This window comes from Camponotus floridanus, unplaced genomic scaffold (assembly GCF_003227725.1).
Source record: "Camponotus floridanus strain SB8 unplaced genomic scaffold, Cflo_v7.5 scaffold227, whole genome shotgun sequence".
Classification (NCBI taxonomy): domain Eukaryota; kingdom Metazoa; phylum Arthropoda; class Insecta; order Hymenoptera; family Formicidae; genus Camponotus; species Camponotus floridanus.
In genome coordinates, this window is record NW_020229356.1 from 31,131 (window position 1) to 50,435 (window position 19,305).

Here is a 19,305-nt window from a genome sequence, read left to right on the forward strand (position 1 = left end):
ATTTAATAAGTGCTCAATTGGCGACCTTCGACTTCAATGCACTTATTGATCCGAACTTCCATAGATCGTACACAACTGCGGAAGTACATCAGGGTGATATTTTGCACAAGCATTTCGGATTGTTGCATCATATTTTCACGAAATGTTGGCACTTCTCTTGTAAACTTTCGCTCTTTATGTAACCCCATAAATAAAAGTCTGGAGAACGTAAGGTCTGGAGATCTTGCTGGCCAATTTACTGGACCCCCTCTACCGATCCAGCGCCATTGAATTCGCGATCCCAAAACTTCACGAGCAGTTTCGGGAGTAATGCGATGGACATCCATCGTGTTGAAACCACATTTGTTGTCTTACATTTAAGGGTACGTCCTCAAGTAAAAGCGGAAGTTGATTTTGTAAAAAATTACGATATGTTTCGCCGTTTAAATTGCCTTCAATGAAGTATGGACCTACTATCTTGTCACCAACTATTCCACACCAAACGTTCACAGACCATTGACGCTGATGCTCAACTTCACGTAACCAATGTGGATTTTGAATACTCCAGTAGTGCATGTTATGTCTATTAACCGTGCCGTGGTTCGTAAAAGAGGACTCGTCTGAAAATAGGACTTTAGCAAAGAAATTAGGATCTTGTTGTATTTGTTGACATGCCCATTGACAAAAGATAACTCGGTTCTGAAAATCATTATCATGAAGTTCTTGTGCAACGAATTGATAGGGATGATATTTATAACGTTTTAATATCCTGCCTACACTACGTCGCGAAATTCCAGAATCGCGTGCAATTTGTCGAGTACTGACATGAGGGTCAACATTTACTGCAGCTAATACAGCAATTTCATTGTCAGTTCCAGTAACTAGGTTTCGACGGGCTCTTTTTCTCTTAGACACACTTCCCTCTTGTAGAAATTGTGTAACAACCCGATAAAAAGATGCTCGAGATCGCACGTTATCCGGAAAACGTTCAGCATAAAGTGTAACGGCATCGTCAACATTTCTACCACATTCACCATAAATAAGAATCATTTCTATCTTCTCTTCTACAGAAACAGCCTCCATTTTAAAAAAAGTTTTGCACTGACAAAATTTGAAAAGATAATCTGATTCAGAAAAAAAAATTAGGATAAATGAAATGGGGTAAATTATCCCCTATATTAAAATTAAAAACTCACGAAAAAAAAAATAAAATACAAAATGTCAATTATGCTTTTCAAACGAAAATACAAAAAAATGTCAATTATGCCTTTTCAAAGTAATCCGTTAAATCTTTTTCTAGTTTATTAAGCCATCGTATGAGACCTGTCGACGTCACTCCGACGATCGCCGAAAAACTTTAATACGGTGTACAGCACGTAAAAATTGCGGCTCCTGCAAAATTTAAGTAGGCGATTCGGTACGCGTGAGCAAATACAAGACCATCTTTGAAAAAGGTTTCACACCAAATTGGACGACCGAAATTTTTAAGATTATCGAGGTGCAGAAAACTAATCCCGCGACATTTATACTCGAAGATTCGCGGGGAAATCCCGTCGCTGGAGGATTCTACGAATATGAGTTACAACGCGTCGCCAATCCTGACGTATATCTCGTGGAAAAAATTTTACAAAAAAAAGGGTGACGAGGTTTACGTGAAATGGTTGGGAATGGATAAATCATACAACTCTTGGATTCATAAAATAATGTGTTGTAAACATTTATTGAAACATATAAAATATATAAATATAAAAATATATAATATAAAATGTACAAAATATATACATGATTATGTACAAAATATACAATAAATAAAATATATACATTTATTTACAACGGTATCTGATAATGTCCCCACGGTAGCGTATCGGTGGTATCGGGTACGATATACCGCTTGTCGTCGTACGGACTCAGAGCAATTTTCGTCTCGTGAATCGTGTATACTTGGTGTAATTTAGATCGTATACACGACTGCTGACGCGTCATTTCAATCTCTTCATTCAAGCACCGCGTGTAATCGTCAAACGTTATCGTTCTCGCGACAACGCTGCTTTTGACACCTTTGACTTTCTTCGTATCCTTTTTCCCATTCACTCGTAACGCGTACATCTTTGCTCTGAGCCCGACGAAATCGGTCATTATGGCACCGTTATTTTCGTCCTTCATCAGACCCGGCACCTTTTTATTTAAAAGCGGTATACCGTATGCATTGTCCACCGCATAATCGCTCGTATCGAATCTAACAATGTCACGCTTCATATTCTCATACACATTCGCACACTCGATGTGATATATGAGACTGTCCGTATCGGTATACATTACCCGACATTTGTCGCGATACATTGGTGTCATATACTCGTGATGAAATTCGTACAAACATGTCTTGGATATGTCGAGGATGCACATACCCACGTAAATCGGCTTGTAGAATTTCACCTCGAGTTTACGCAATTCCACAGCGATTAAGTTTTCCGAAAAAACGCTTCTGCTGTGGAAATTTGGTTTCGCGATCATCGCCTCTGCGCCGTACCGACCGTCCCACTTTGTTAATAATTTTACATCGACACGATTGCGTACATTTTCCATCGTTTTACCAAACACCGCATTATTCATTAATTTATATAAATTTTTTTCGAAATCATTTTTAGCCAATGTTCTGAAATGTGTATTTAATTCTATATAATTTTGAAGCCAGGGAGATTGAGAAAACTGTAAAATTCGATGTATTTTTGTTACACGAAGGCCGTGCCGCGTGCACTGCTGCAGGTTGCGGTAGTGTATCACGTAACGCTTCTTATCGTATAACGTTGCAAGCAGCTTGAATTCCCGCTTGCCAGGTGGTTTGTCGCGTGTCGGGCAAAACGGTAGGTCAGTGTGCGCATGGTGAAGATGTTGCGGGTACTCGAGGTCCACTTCGAGGATATAGCCCGTAGACGAATCTAATGCGATGGATGATACGTCAAAATTTGACACATCGTCGGCCCATCGAAAATCAGCATATGGCAGCGGTTGACACATTGCCCATCCGTACAAATTATTTACATCAAAGTACATCAAGTATGATGATGGTTTCGATGGATCGTACGACTCCATGTACTTGTTATTAGCGCGAGCGTATCTACCCGAACATTGGCTCAGACCACCGCGTATACCACGTTCGATAAACATAACCATGTCGATGTCTGTAAGCAACTCGAACGTGATCTTTGTATGCTTCAACATGGCGTCCCACGTGTATCCGGGGAGAGTATAATAATACGCAGGGTCGAGTCCGTAACTTTCGATACATTTATCTCGAAAGTTTTCGAAAATGTCGGCTAATAACAAGACATCAATTTTTAGGTACAAGTCGCTATATTCGCCTAGCGTCCGAATGGAGAATCGTGTCCAGACGTTCTCGGCGTGCGCGTAATCGCTCTCGGATACAGTTTCACCGATCAAGGAACTGTAAAATGATTCGCGCGATGGTAAACACGTATCATGCAACCTGTCGACGGAATCGATGTATTCGTACGGAAATACACCTTTTCGCGTTAACAAATTGAAATTTTCTGTTGATAAATTTTGAAATTCCGATTTTAAAATTTTAAGCTTATCTTTGTCCAAAAATGATGCCAATTTATCAAGACTCGATGTGAGAAATTTGTATGAATCGATGAAACGTAATTTTATTTGATTTTTTGATTCTTCTTCTTCTTTAAGATCAACAATTTTGGTAAACGAAATATATTTTTCCTTGGTTATCGGTAATAACTCGATTTTCCCTTCGAACGCTGTGGCTATTTCCTCGATGATAAAATGAGAATCGTAACCGGATAAATTGTGAAACACTATCGGAATGCAAAAAGAATCTTTATAATTTAGATTACAATTTGAATGCGCGGGACCTCTGTATCGCCCGGTCAGATGGCAATGATCGCGAACGCGTGTATCGTCTTGCGCGAACGGCTTTTCGCATATATGACAACGAGTGGCGCTATGGAATTTCTCCCACTCTTCGAACGTTAAATTTACCATGGGGACATTTGTTTTTAAAATATTCTTAACGCGAATTGCTAAATTTTTAAGGTCTTCGGCGAACCATGCTAAACAATCGGCGCTACGACGCGAATGATACGTTGATAATGAGTCGTCGTACGAACAATGTACATAATAAGCTAAACTAAATACTTGATGATGTTGATATAATTTTTCTTCTTCCTTCTTGGCTAGAACGCATTCCAAGTCGGCGTAGACCACGAATGGAAGCCGCTCCTTCCGATTAGGGTTGCTGAACTCGAGCCACTTGTCCTTGTCGCTCGGCAACCGGACAGCGCAGTCGTTTAGCTTTCCGCAGTCGACCGTATGCGACTGCAACTTGGTGTCTGAATAAAAATAATGAAGGCATCTGTAAAAGAAAAAAATTTTTTTATCATAAGATTTTTTATATAAATTATAATTTTCAAATAATATAAAATAAACTTACCGATCACAGATATATCTTTGGCCATTGTGTTTGCTCAATTGCGAGCTCACGAGCCGGGATAAATTCTTGATCCAAGCGAAATGTCCCACGCTGTTGCCGTCTTCAGTATACAGCAGATTCACATGCTTGTCCCGCTTCTGCTGCGAAAGACGTATCGGGACAATGTTTTTGTCTTCGATGTCGTACACATTGATTGAAATGTCATTTGCAAGTTCAAATTTCTTAATTTGATTAACAGTCACTGGAAACTCAATGTCCCGGAGATTCAGCACTGTCGCGTAATGCGGGTACGATGATTCCCGTTCCGCGTTCCTTTCAGCGGGATACAGAGCGGCGACCACTGCCCACGCGAAACACGCATTGTCCTTTGATTGCACGTTAACCACCGCTCTCTTCATCATAATCTCCCGCGGCAATTTAATGTGACATCCCGCGCGCATTGGATTGTACTTGTTTATATTTACAGTCAAGTTCAGTATTCGCGACAATGCCCACCCGCTATCGCGTTCCTGAAACTCTTCCAGAGACGCTAGGGTGGACTCGATAACGCGCCGTTCGTACCACTCGCGTAAATCAGATGTGCGAAAGAGTTCATAGTTTCTCGTATTCACACTTTTATTCGCGTGTTTATCACCCGACACAAATTCGCCGTTGAATATAGTGTTCACTTTTACACTGTTGTGTTTTTTTAAAGCGTCCTGCACATGTTCCAACACAATGTCTTTAGCGTCATCGAGAAATTGGTGTGGTTCGATGTGATTATAGTTTATCACCGCACCAGTCGATACGCGACTTTCGAACGCCGTATCAATTTCACGCCACACAAGTGCATTTTGATGCGCACTACATCCGGCACCCGCGTGTACGAAACGTCTCCGTACCGAATTTTTCAAACCTTCGAGGCGCGCGATTCGAGCAATCAGTGATTGTCGATTTCCGATCGATAATCGCGGTCGTTTGATTCGACTTTGCTCTTCCAGCGACTCGATGTACTCGTCGCATCGTTGCTCCCACACAATGTAGTTTTCCAATGAATCAAGCAAAGCGGATTGTTCTCGCAAAATTTGCTCCTCCATATTGCTAACGTACACTTGCAAAATTTAGCGTTTCTAATGACAGGTCTGATGCACTTTAGCTACTGGTGGGGTGCGTCTCTCTATCATGATTTATATACCGTCTCATGCATTGTTTTATCATCGAACATTCTAGAACGATTTCATCTTACAAAAAATTCCCCGTAGTACCGTGTGCAATTTGGCCTTGATAATTTCACGTTTTGTCACGTACATTTGAAAAATCTAACATGATTGCATCAGGGGCAACCGTACATCGGCCCTTGATTTTAGCGCTTTCAGCTAAATCTTTGTCTGGGGATGATGCATGTTTTAACCTTGGTGGTTATTTTTTCGCTATTTGTCACGTACATTTGAATAATTTTGATGCGATTGCATCAGGCGCAGCCGTACATCGGCGCTCGATTTTAGCAAATTCAGCTAAATCTTTGTCTAGGGATGATGCACATTTTAACCTTGGCAATTATTTTTTCACTATTTGTCACGTACATTTGAAAATTTTAACGCGACTGCATCAGGCGCAGCCGTACATCGGCGCTCGATTTTAGCGCTTTCAGCTAAATCTTTGTCTAGGGATGATGCACATTTTAACCTTGAAAATTTCCCGTTTTGTCACGTACATTTGAATAATTTTGACGTGATTGCATCAGGCGCAGCCGTACATCGGCGCTCGATTTTAGCAATTTCAGCTAAATCTTTGTTCCGAAGATGATGATGTCATCGCAGCCATACATCGGCGCGACAAAATTTTGGAGGAAATTAAAATGTTGCGTCAGCAATAATCCCCTCTACATCGCAATTTGGGATACTATTTGAATTGATATTGATTCTAATACGATTGCAGTATTGCATCAATCGCGTGTGTGAAAGGTTCACCGCTGAAGAAATATGAATTTCTACGTTCCGATTCGAAACGGCGAAACTCCACCGTGTAAGAAGCAGAAATGCGACACGTAAGTTTAAATCGTTTAAAAAATTTGTTACTTATTGATTTTTAATATTGTTGTCTAATTATTTATATTTTTATAGTATTCAGCCTCGTCGTGCGGCTCGCATACTTGGAAGAAGGTACGCTCTAACCCCGACGTCGTACAAGTATTTGGACATTGGAATAAGCGTTGGAGCTGTATCGTACGTGGAGCTGATTCTCGGTGATAATCGAGGCAATCAAATAGTGTTGTCCTTTTCAACGTGGAATTTGTTGATGCGGAAGCAAGCAGACGTTGAACAATTTCTACAATCGACTGCTCCCCCATTAAGAATTGGAGATTTAACGATTGAAATGTATCAATCGAAAATTGTAAAACTCACATTATGCGAACATTCTTTGTACATGAAACCAGAAACATTATTACATTTATTTAATTTTGAAAATTGTATCGATCATATGCACAATTGGTTATGCGAGAATACATATCTCGTAAATGAAAAATTTAAACAATTTGAAACTGTATTACAACGTAATAATATTACTATTGTATGCGATGCTGTAAAAACGATACGTGAGAGTGATGTCTTTGACAGCGAATCATTGATCGATTGCGAATTATTAACATGTGCTGTAAATGATATTCTTTACGATGCATGCAATAAATAATTATTTTTATTCAATCTATGATTTTATTTCTTTCCTTCCATACGAATAAGAATAGTCGACAATTTTTCTCAACACGCTCCGCCAAAGATGTAGAGAAATGCTGAGGTAGATGAGACGCGATGCTCTAGTTGGAATGAGACGCGAGATATTAAAAAGATATATAATGAAGAGGAGTCTGCGACATTAGAATATTATTTCGTTGTTCTTTGCGTTTCGTTAGTCTTGTGTGTTACGTTAGTGCAATGGCTGAAGAAAACGTAATCATCGGTAATGAAGATATGGATGAATATGATGTCTGGATGGATCCCGTTGTGGTGGAAAAAATTGTGATTGAGAGAGAGAGAAGAGCGAAATGGAAGAAATTATATGCGAAAGAAGATTCATCTGATAAGGAACCTGATTTCGATTTTCGAACTAGTGATGTTGAAGAATTACTTCAGTATGAGCGGGAACAACTTTCGAAGAGGAATCTGGAAACCTCAGTCGTTCAATTTATAAGAAATCGTGAGCTCGGCTTGAAAAAACCTCGCACAATTTCGTTGAACAGATTTCTCAAAACTCGAAAATATTGTGCGAACTCAGTTAAAAAATGTGATACAAGTTTTTGTTTTGAATGTATACATGCGGAAGATCCTAATCACACTAAAGTAAAATGTTATGGAAATAGACTACGTGAAGAACTTGAATCATGTAAAGATATAGACAAATTCGAAGAAGATGTGCATGAGAATATGCTACGACATGACTTGGAAACGTTGAAGGTAAAAATATTTTTGCTAATGTGTAATAAATTTAAAACATTTACAATTATTATGTTTAATTTCAGAGTTTACGAGAGTACATGAATAGTCGACGAGAGGGACAGGAGCGGAAGTCCCTCAGCCCGACACATCGCCCCTAGTCTTCCAGGAGCGGCTTCTCCACCCCCCCCCCGCACCCCCAAATTATTATTATTATAATTATTATATTATTATTATATTATATTTTATATTAATCATAATTTTAAGTACATACACACACACACACACACACACAATTGTATTAACACACACATTTTAATAAATTTTATATATTTTAATTGAGAAAAAAAAAATCTAATTATTTACGTGCCTCTCCTCGCGTCCCCATCCTTGCGTCTCTCTTGCGTTAGTTATAAGCATCGCGATATCGTTCTCTCTTGCACGCGTCATCTTCGCGCTATGACACAGAAAAATGTATAACAGATTTTAAAATAAATGTTGTTTCAATAAAAAAAATGTGATTATTTACGCGTCTCTCCTTGAGTTCCATCCCTTGCGCTATCTCTCTCTCGCGCACTAGTTGTAAGTCTCGCGATATTATCGTTCTCTCTCGCATGCGTCGTCTTCGCGCTATCGTTCTCTCTCGCACGCGCTAATTGCAAGTCTCGCGATATTATCGTTCTCTCTCTTGTACATGTCGTCTTGGCGCTATCGTTCTCTCTCTTTCATATACTCGTTGTTCACTTACCTTTGCGTCGTCCTTCTCCCACCTATACGTCGTCCTTGTCCCACGTTAACGCCATCCTTGTCGCACTCGTAGTACTGTCCTCTTCACACTTTGCACTGTCCTTTTCCCACACGTAGCGCTGTCCTTCTCACACCACCGTCCATCTCTCACACCGCTGATTCCCCTTCACTGCGCGGACCCCCTCGTCCATCGGTCGCGCCGCGGTTCCCCCTTCACCTCGCGGACCCCCTCGCCCATCGCTCGCGCCGCGGATCCCCCTTCACCTCGCGGTCCCCCTCGCCCATCGCTCGCGCCGCGGATCCCCCTTCACCTCGCGGTCCCCCTCGTCCATCGCTCGCGCCGCGGATCCCCCTTCACCTCGCGGACCCCCTCGTCCATCGGTCGCGCAGCGGTTCCCCCTTCCCCGCGGGTGACGTCACCCACCGCGCGCCGCGGTTCCTCCTTCCCCGCGCGTGACGTCACTCCCCCCGCACCGCGGTTCCCCCCGCGCCTCACCCCCCCTGAGAGGACCTGAGTTAGAACTCTCCTTGTATACCTACTCATATGTTTCTTCCACCCTTAATATAAGCATGCATTTTTTTTCCACCGTTGTAATGAAATTTTCTATTAACACGTTTTTACGTTCTCGAAGATTATTCGCGACCTCACGCTGTTCAATAGTTTTTTTCATATAATCACGAAATTCTTTGCAGAAATCTTCTTTTTTTGATGTCTGTTCCCGTCGGTCAGCTGCTAAATCTTCTAAAGCTTTTTGGCATGAAACTATTAATTGTGCTCCCTGTTTTCTGTTTTCTGTAATATATAAAGGTACAATTTCATGGTGTCGCGTGTCGCAGCGATAAGTGGTCACGTGACTGAATTCCCCACTAGTTTGTTCGTTTTCTTGTCGCCAGCGACGCCGCTGTAAAGTTGGATTGAACCCAACTTTTAGCGACGTCGCTTGCTTTCACGTATATGATAAATTTGAAAAGAAAATGAGTTCGAACATGGAAGAAGATGTAAGTATAATAAATAAATAAATAAATAAATTTATTAGATTAAAATAGTCAGATTAAAAAATCGAAAATGATAACAATAAACGATTAGTAGTGATCTAATTTGTTATAATTTTGAGGTTAACTGTGATCACACATTCCATTAACTGTGTACAGTAGATTGTTAAAATTGCGATAATTTTATGATATTTTCAGATAGCTCTTGTACAGACTTGTGGAATTTGTGAAGTAATCGTTGATAAAGAAAATATTCCGACTCATGGTTGTGTGGAAGGATACACCCGACTGTTTGTTGATAAAAATTTGTACTTCTATCCTGTAACAGGTATAATATGTATATATTAACTTAGTTTTTATATTTTATTATCGAAAAAAATAGTTTTCTACTAACATTTATACTATTATTTGTAGATGATAATAGCATTATTCGACGAAGCCTTATTAACAACAAAGAAGTCGTCTTGCCGGTTCGTGAAAATATTCGAGGTAAATAGAAATTGATTGAAATCCTGAAAGTTGTAATAAGAGCCGATTGTTTCAACTTCTTGGTAAGTTTTCAGATAAATTCTAAAAAAGAGATGAAATTATTATTACTATCTTATATCGGAGAAAACTTACTAGAAGTTGGAACAACCGGCCCTAAGTCTGCATTTACTATTTTCTAATAAAATAGATTTTAGGAACTATAATACTTTCTGAAGTAAACAAAGAAACATCACAGGGGACAAATAAAAGGTCTATCAATAAAAGTGATAATCGAAGAGCCATAAAGTCAACGTTAAATTACGATGATGAAGAACTTTTAATTTTATCCGTACAAGAAAGAAGACCTCTCTGGGATTTCACTGTTCCATTAGAGCAGCGATGTCAACGATTGACAAAAAAACTGTGGGATGAAGTATCTGAAGCAATAGGAGGTAAAGAGAATATTAAAAACATTCGTGGCTAAAATACTTTAAAAAATTGTCTCTTACAGGTAAACTTAGCGGGGAAGAAGCGAAAAAAAAATTTAAAAATTTACACGACGCCTACCGACGAATTATTCATTCCGAAAATCACCCTAGTGGATCGGCTAGACCTCCCCCTACAAAAAAATGGCATCATTACGATTCTATGGAGTTTCTGCGTGACATGTGCCTTGTCAAAAGGTATTAAATTAAATATTTTGATTATGTATACTTTCGAACTGTTTTGTTTCTGACTTGTAATTTTTATATTTCTAGAGGAAAAGTTTCTAATATTGACGTTGATGATTCTTCACGTATTAATGACTCAATAAGTAATGGTGATGCAATTGGCGATGACAATGATCAATCAGAGTTAGACGCATCAGGTACTTGACCTACATAATAATTAAATAAAAATTAATAATAAAAAACTAATAAAATAATTAATACAATAATAATAAATAACAGCAATAAATTGCAGGTGCGCCAATTAAAAGAAAAAGGAATTCGGGACAGCAGTCTAGCGCACTAGAAAGAATTGCTGATTCACTCTGTCAGCCACCAACTCCATTTGTGATACCGCCAGCACCCAAACCTGATGAAATTGATTCTACTGTAGCAATTATTGGAAGTAGGTTGAGACAGATGAATCGAAAGAATCAATTATATGCTATTCAACAAATAATGATCCTAACTTATGATATACTTAAAGAAGAAGAGTTTTATTGAATAAGTCTATATTCTTTTATTTTTCTGAGAAGAACATTCAGTTTGATTTTGTTTATTTAATGTTTAGTTTTGATTTGTTCATTTTATTCTATTATTTAATTGTATTGTTTCAGTCATAACTATATATATATATAATAAAGTTTATAATAAAATTTATATATGTTTATGATAAAGTTTATGTATCTTTATAATAAAGTTTATATATATTTCTAATAAAGTTTAAATTAATTCTACTGTTATTTTATTAAAGTTTAAATTAAATCTACTGATATTAAAGTTTTACTGTTATTAAAGTTTTACTGTTATTAAAGTTTAAATTAAATCTACTGATATTTTATATTTCAAGTCAAATTACATATGAATATATAAAAATATAATATGTAGATATATATTATAATATACATTATATTATTATACAATATAATTTTAAGAACTTTATACAATATAATTTTAAGAACTAACAACGATGGAATTGCCAAGGTATAGCACCTTCACTATTAAAATATTTACAAAATTCTTCACGAATCTACATTGCTCGACGAGAGCTATTATTAGAACCGCACTGAGTAATGTCTACGAATACACTATTATCTATGCAACCTCTCCAAGAGCCTGGAACAAAGCCGTCATCATCTTCCTGATCAATTAGTGTTGGAGTAACATATTGATTTTCTCCATCATCAATATCTCTCCGACGAATCCAATTATGAAGGCATACAATAGCTTTCACAATTGAAATTGTTTTTTCCATGCTACAATTGATTGGTCGTTTCAAAATTCTCCATTGGCTGACTAGGATACCAAACGTATTTTCAATTGTTCTCCTGGCTCGACTCAATCGATAATTATAAATATTTCGCTCGTCGTTTAAACCGCCTTTTCCTGGATAAGGCCGCATCAAATAATCTGTCAATTGAAAGGCTTCATCGCCCATCAGAACATATGGCAAAGATGGTCCACCTGGGCTGAAAGGTTCTGGTGCAGGTACATTCATTTCCTTTGAATTGAATTTTAAACCCATCTTTGAATCTTTAAAAATACCACCATCACTGTGGCGACCATAGGCTCCAATATCGACAAATGTGAACATATATTGCGCGTCACAGATTCCGAGAAGCACAATACTATGACTGTTTTTATAGTTATAATAGGACGAGCCTGCGTTAGGTGGACACTGGGAAAAAAATCATATAAGCATCAAACTTGTAATTTCAATGATAAATATACCATTGATCAGATAACATTACCTCAATAACAACATGTTTACCATCAATTGCTCCTATACAGTGATTGAAATCCCATTTCTCTTGAAATTCTTTAGCAAGATATAACCATTCCTCTGTAGTTTTTGATGGTGGCATAATTTCTTGACGAATAGAGTTCCATATAGCATCACATGTCTCACCTATAACATGGCTTATTGTTGATACTCCAGCGAGATAATGAAATGACATCGAATGCATTGAATCACCAGTTGCTAAATATCTAACAATAAATAATTAGATCAAATATTATTTAATAATTAAAGTAATTCAATTATAAATAAAGACAAATAAACCTCAATGTTATAGACAATCGCTCTGCAGGTGGTAATGGTTCTCTAATTACAGTTTGTTTAGTGACTGCAGGTGCTACTAAATATAACAATTCCTCAAATTGTGTAGCTGTCATACGATAATAATTCCGGAATTTCTCTGGCGTTAGTCTCGGTACAGATGCATAATAAAATCCATGTTCACGTCGTTTTTCAAATAATGGATCAATCCAAAATCTCTTTTTTTTATATTTTTTTTTTAAATTTATACATTCATTAATGCATATAGCTGCTATTAGTCTATTTCGTCGTCGTTCCTCCTCATTTTTATTGTGCATAATCGCGGCAAGTTGACAGGTCCACTCGTGATATCTTTCTTCATATGACATTTTGAAGTATTTATTTCACACGACACAAGTCAAATAATCGTCAAAAATATCGCTAGCCCATTTACACGAGCGGCAGTCAAAGTCAGCGACATATGAAATCACGTGACTCATTTGTCGCTAAATCTGAGCGACGAGCGACACCATGAAAACGTACCTTAAAGCACGATTAAAAATTGTTTTTGGCACTATAGTAATTTCAAAAGTATTGTAACAGATCATTGTACGTTATCAAAAGCAATTTTAAATATTTTAGCACGTAAACAAAAGTTTGACTCAACTGGACTGTTTTACATGAGGCAGAAGCATTGCTAGAAGAGGACAAATCGTCGACCAGATTTTCGTAAACTATCGGAGTTTCATCAGTCATTGCTACGTCATCCGTCACATTCTTGTGTGCTAATGACTGCAGTCTATATATAAAAAATGAAACCATTAACACAATTAATAATTAATTGAAAACTCAATTCAATTTAAAAATTTTATTCTTCAGTAAAAAGGTACTGCAATACTTACGGATGGAGTACTGATTGCGGTGCACTTACACCAGTAGTTAGATTTATTGTGTTTGTGCGAATTCTTAAACCATCATTTGAAGAAGTCACGAGAGGTAAGATATTGTGTTTATTTCCCAGTATTTCGGATAGTTCACTGTTAACAATATGTCAGTATTAGATAAAATATTAGGTCAAGTATTAAGTCAGTATTAGGTCAAATATTAGATTATATAATACTAATCACTTTTAAAAAAATTTCTCAAGGAGAAATGATAATTGCAAAGACATCTAAACGATGTCAAATAGATACTTTTTACATTTTGATTCGATATCTTTTCAATCATCAATTTTCCCTCAATTCAACACTACTGACTATGTACCTTTCGTAACTACATGTTGTCCGTCCTCTTCCTGTTTTTTTATTGTTTGTACACCATATGCTTATATGCCCGTTCCATCGTTTTAAATTTGTTTTCAACTTGTAGCGGGGAGACATTATATCCAGACTTTGTCATCGTATTAGCAATATGAATCTACATTGATTTTAATGTTTTCAACTTTCTGGACGGAACAAGTTTTCTATTCTCTCGATATAAAGAAATAAAAAAAAATAAAGGAATAAAAGGAATAAAAAAATAAAGGATATAAAGGAATAATAATAAAAAATAATAATATAAAGGAATAAAAAACATTTAGTAGATTCGTCACTCCATGAAAATGAAGAATCAGCACCATGATTCCTTTTAATTGTGGCAGATTCATTTGTTATTGCTGAAGTAGATGTTTCATCAGCAGTGTCAATATTATTTGTTGTTGCTGAAGTAGATAATTCATCAGCAATGTCAATATTTGATGCATTGTTTGCTTTATCATTTAAATTATCTAATTGAATCTGATACAGTATCCAACTGGGCAAATCATTGCCTTGGCGTCCAATGATAGTGAATTCTTAGGAATTAAGAACTTCAATCCATCTAAACAATTTAATATACCAAAAAACATAAGTATAACAATAAATTATAAATACTCAAATACACGATTATTTAATTTTTATCACAATAAAAAAATTATAAAATTGAATAATAATAAAATAAAAATCTTTATTTGAAAAATAACGTACCAAAGTTTTAACAATAATTGAAATTGCAATTAAATTAGCTATATTGAATAATTTCTATTGAATAATAATATATTTTTCTAACCTTTGGACGTGCAGAGAATTTTGTTACCGCCGACAATACAATTTTCTTTGGAATCTCGAGCAATACTTGCAAATTTTCCTTGCAAATTTTCTTTTTGTATAGTGAACAGCTAAAATATGTGTTAATATAAAATATTAAAAATGTCATTAATGAACATCTTTTAACATCATAAAAGCATTCATTTTAATAATGTAATAGCTGTTTCATAAAGGTTTTACCGGTAAATATTTCTTCGATGTTCAGGTCTCGTTGATGTTAATCATGCATAGGTTATATTTCGCGGGAATCGTAGGTATACACTTTTTACAAATTTCACACCTCCTCAAGACCAAGTGTAAAAAGTATAGGGAAATCGCCACTATAGTGTAGCTACACTCGCAAAACGAACAGCGTACTCTGACGTCACTTCTTCTAAAAGAAACGTGATAGTGTACACTTTCTATAAAAGTGGAGAAAGTGTAGGTAAAACGAACAAACCTTATAACACTACGGAAAAATTATTGGCAATTGTATGGGCTGTTAAACATTTTAGACCATACATATATGGAACAAAATTTAAAATTATCACGGACCATAAACCTTTAATATGGTTATTCAATGTAAACGACCCCGGATCGAGATTAATCCGATGGCGATTAAAACTCGAAGAATATGATTACGGAATCATACACAAGGCTGGAAGAGCAAACGCAAATGCCGACGCTTAAGTCGCAACGCGATACCGGGACCATCGCTGGAAAAGGATGAAGAAATTCTAAAGATAGAAGAAGAAGAAGAAACAAATACTGATAATATAAAAACATACACAGAAGAAGAGAAAAAAACAGATATTATCAGAGTATCACGATGCACCTATAGGAGGGCATCAGGGAATTGAACGAACAATTAAAAGAATCCGATTACAACATAATTGGAGAGGCCTAACAAAAGATGTCGAACAATATATTGCAAAGTGCGAATCTTGCCAAAAAAATAAATTATCAAGAAAAAACAAAGTACCGTTAGTAATCACGGACACGCCTAACAAACCGTTCGAAAAATGCGCCTTAGATATTGTCGGACCACTAACCATTACCACTAATGGAAATAAATACTTGTTGACTTTCCAGGAATTTAACAAAATTCAGTAAAGCAATACCGATACCGAATCAGGAAGCAAATACCGTTAGCAAGGAATTTGTTACAAAAATAATTTTCGAGCACAGAATACCGGAAAAAATCCTGACGGATCCAGGAACGAATTTCATGAGCGAAATCTTTAAAAATACCTGTAAGTTATTGAAAATAAATAAAATCCAGACAACCGCATACCATCCGGAAAACAACGGCGCATTAGAAAGATCTCATGGAACATTGGCTGAATTTACGTCATTACATAAGCGAAGATCAAATGGACTGGGACGAATACCCTTTGCGATGTTCACGTACAATACAACACCACATACCGCCACGGGATTTATCCCCTTCGAATTAGTTTACGGGCACCAGGCCGAGATACCAACCGCATTAACGAAATCGCCCAAACCAACATATAATTACGATGACTACGCGCAAGAATTAAAAGAAAGACTACGTGCAACTAATCAGCTTGCAAAAGAACATTTAAAAGAAGAAAAATTCAAAGCAAAAAAGCAGTATGATAAAAGTACAAAGGAAGGACATTTTAAAATAGGCGACAAAGTATTGATTTACGACGAAACTCTACGACGAGGGAGATTAAAGAAATTAGAATCGTTATGGACTGGGCCATATACGATCTTAGAGAAAAATTCAGACGTAAATTACACCGTAAAAAAGAGAAGAAAAACCGTGCGCATGCACATAAATAAATTAAAATTATTCATAGAAAATTAAGGAAAAAAATGAATAAAACTTACCAGGAAGGAGGCTGCAGCACCCCGCTACGGCCTGCGCGGCGCTCACAGGCCAGCCGCCGAAAACTGCGACGGTCCAGCTGCCGCTGGAAACGAAGACGGGCCCACAGCCCAGGAAGATCCAATGGTTCCCAGGGCACTATCAAACGGACCTGCCGAGTGCCGGTAGATAAATCCATCTGCACCGACAAACCGTATGGTTCACGAAGATAAACACGGTCACACGCCCGACCAAAGGGCTCGGGAGGTAACACCCTCTCGTCGGCAGGCACTCGCGACATCAGTTCAATAAATTCTAACAGGCACTCCTCGTTAATAAACTTTTCTAAATTAGTATACATGATGAAAACCAACCGTTCACGATGGAATACAACAAGAAAGTGACGAAGACGAATAAGCTAACCGTGGAGTTAGTCAAGAAAAGTAATAGATAAGAAAAAAGGAAACGCAAAGAAGACATAATATAATGCCTAAAATATATAATTACAGAACACTGACGCTGAGAATCAACCCCGTCCGCACCAAGAAAGATGAAACCCGTCTTCCATTCGAAGTGACGGAATTTGATAATACGCCGGGAATATATTATGAAAAAATTGGACACCTGCATTAAACCAACCGAATGTAGAAGCTAGTTATTAAATTAGATATAACTGAACTAAACGATAGAACATGGCAAGTAAACCAGTACAAACAAGCAAGAATGGACGTTACATTTGCCCACCGTTCAATTGGACACAGTTCTTTTGCGCACAGTTCTTTTGCGCACATTTCTTTTGCCCATAGTTCTTTTGCCCACAGTTTTATAAACCCATGTGAAATCCCAGTTTGCGTTGCAAAGTACACGCACAGACTGCAGCCCCCCACGCCCGCCCCGTTGCAAACCCATGTGAAACCTCCCTTTGTATGTAAAAGTATATGTGCGCAATTGAACATATGAGCAAAAGTATTGTGCGCAAAAGAACTGTGCGCAAAAGAACTGTGTCCAATTGAACGGTGGGCAATCTTATGTGTCTAATAGCACGGTGCGCAATTGTAACGTGTCCAATTGTACTGTGCGCCAATGAGCCACTCCCTTTACCCACCCGATGGCGTGCGGCTTCCTTCGCCTTACTGTTTTTAATGTAACTCTTGGATCTGGGAAGATGTTGATATAAAATGCTGTGCAAAAAGTTCGCGAAAGCATGCAAAGAGCTGTTAATAGATAACACTATAATTCTGAGAAGAAAATTCTGTTTATGAATCTTTGGCAAACCATAGGCTCGTGGAATAATCCCGTCAGTAAGTAAGAGGGATTTATAACGGCTAATAGAAATATAATCAAACTTTCGCCATCTGGCCAACAAAGATTTCAAATTATTACAAACTTTTTTAGTGGAATCTTTGGTTATAACTGTGTAAGTGCTGTCATCAAACAAAAGATTCTGCATTTTGGTGATGTAAATATCCCTGTCCAAAACCACCGTTACATTTCTCTTATCGGCTCTAGTAATAATAATGTTCGGATGATCAGACAAAAATTTTTTGTAAGTTTAAGTTTACCAATGATATCCTTTTCCAATTGTTTGCGAGCGAATCCGACAGTGGATAGTAGAAGAGGAAGGTCTTTCAATGAGAAAAAGTGCGCTTCGTTTACACAAAAAAGACAGGACTTTATTAGAGTCAAAAATTAAGAATCACAAGTGTTTAGTGCGGTATCGCGAGCGGTGTAACGAGATTGCGATTGCACTAGCGGTTTTTCTGAGTCGTATGCGGATAATCGTAGTCAAGTCGAAATAGCGGTCGTTATAAGCATTTGATCAGCAGTGTAACAAAAGAGAGATATGCGGAAGTCCAAGTGTGTAAGCGGTATAACGAAATAGCGGTTTTAACAGAGCGGTTTAGCGAAGCGGTTTGACAAAGCGGTTTGACTACGATAGCGAAAAGCGAAAAGTGCGAGACTCCGAAAAGTGCAAGACTTCGATGAGTCCACGCGCGATACCCATTATATAGCGAGCGGAATATTGGACCCGTTGCGACGTGGACCAATTAATTTGATATTTTAGCGGTGACTTTTTGGCGCCACGAATAATTGGTCGCCGATGAGATCTGACGTTAAGATTTTTACAATTGTCATGCGCACGATCTTTTTCGATCAGCTGATTGGCAATCAGCTGATCGTGACGTATGGGCGTGCATGCCCGTGCGTTGCGTTGACTTTGGCGACGGTTGGCATTGTTTCGCCAAATGTTTGTAACGAGCGTTTCATATGCGGCGCAAAAAATGTAAGATAACGCGGTCGGTTCAGTTTTTCAGGCAAATAGATAATTCGAGAAGTTTCTCGTGGCTCGATAAATTCGAATTCTCGGATTTATTAAATTGAAAAATGCGAATTTTAGCTACACGAATTGTTTGGTCGAAATGACGATTATGAGTTTCGAACATCAATTCAGTAAAGGATAAAGGAGAGGACAAAAACTTATTAAGAAAATAGGTGTATTGGTTACGTAAATAGTAAGAAATTTGAGGATCAAGTCTGTAAGCGTTAGATTCAAAAAATTTA

General features: G+C 37.6%; 1 protein-coding gene across 1 annotated transcript; it reads right to left on the reverse strand.

The window, feature by feature from the left end:
• Positions 1-11,745: 11,745 nt before the first annotated feature.
• On the reverse strand, positions 11,746-13,337 carry LOC105259170. Its single transcript, XM_011270935.3, has 3 exons — positions 12,829-13,337; positions 12,518-12,755; positions 11,746-12,444 (listed from the first exon to the last, which is right to left on the reverse strand). Exons 1-3 carry the CDS (start codon positions 13,191-13,193, stop codon positions 11,797-11,799), a joined length of 1,251 nt encoding a protein of 416 aa, XP_011269237.2. The 5' UTR covers positions 13,194-13,337; the 3' UTR covers positions 11,746-11,796.
• Positions 13,338-19,305: the final 5,968 nt, after the last annotated feature.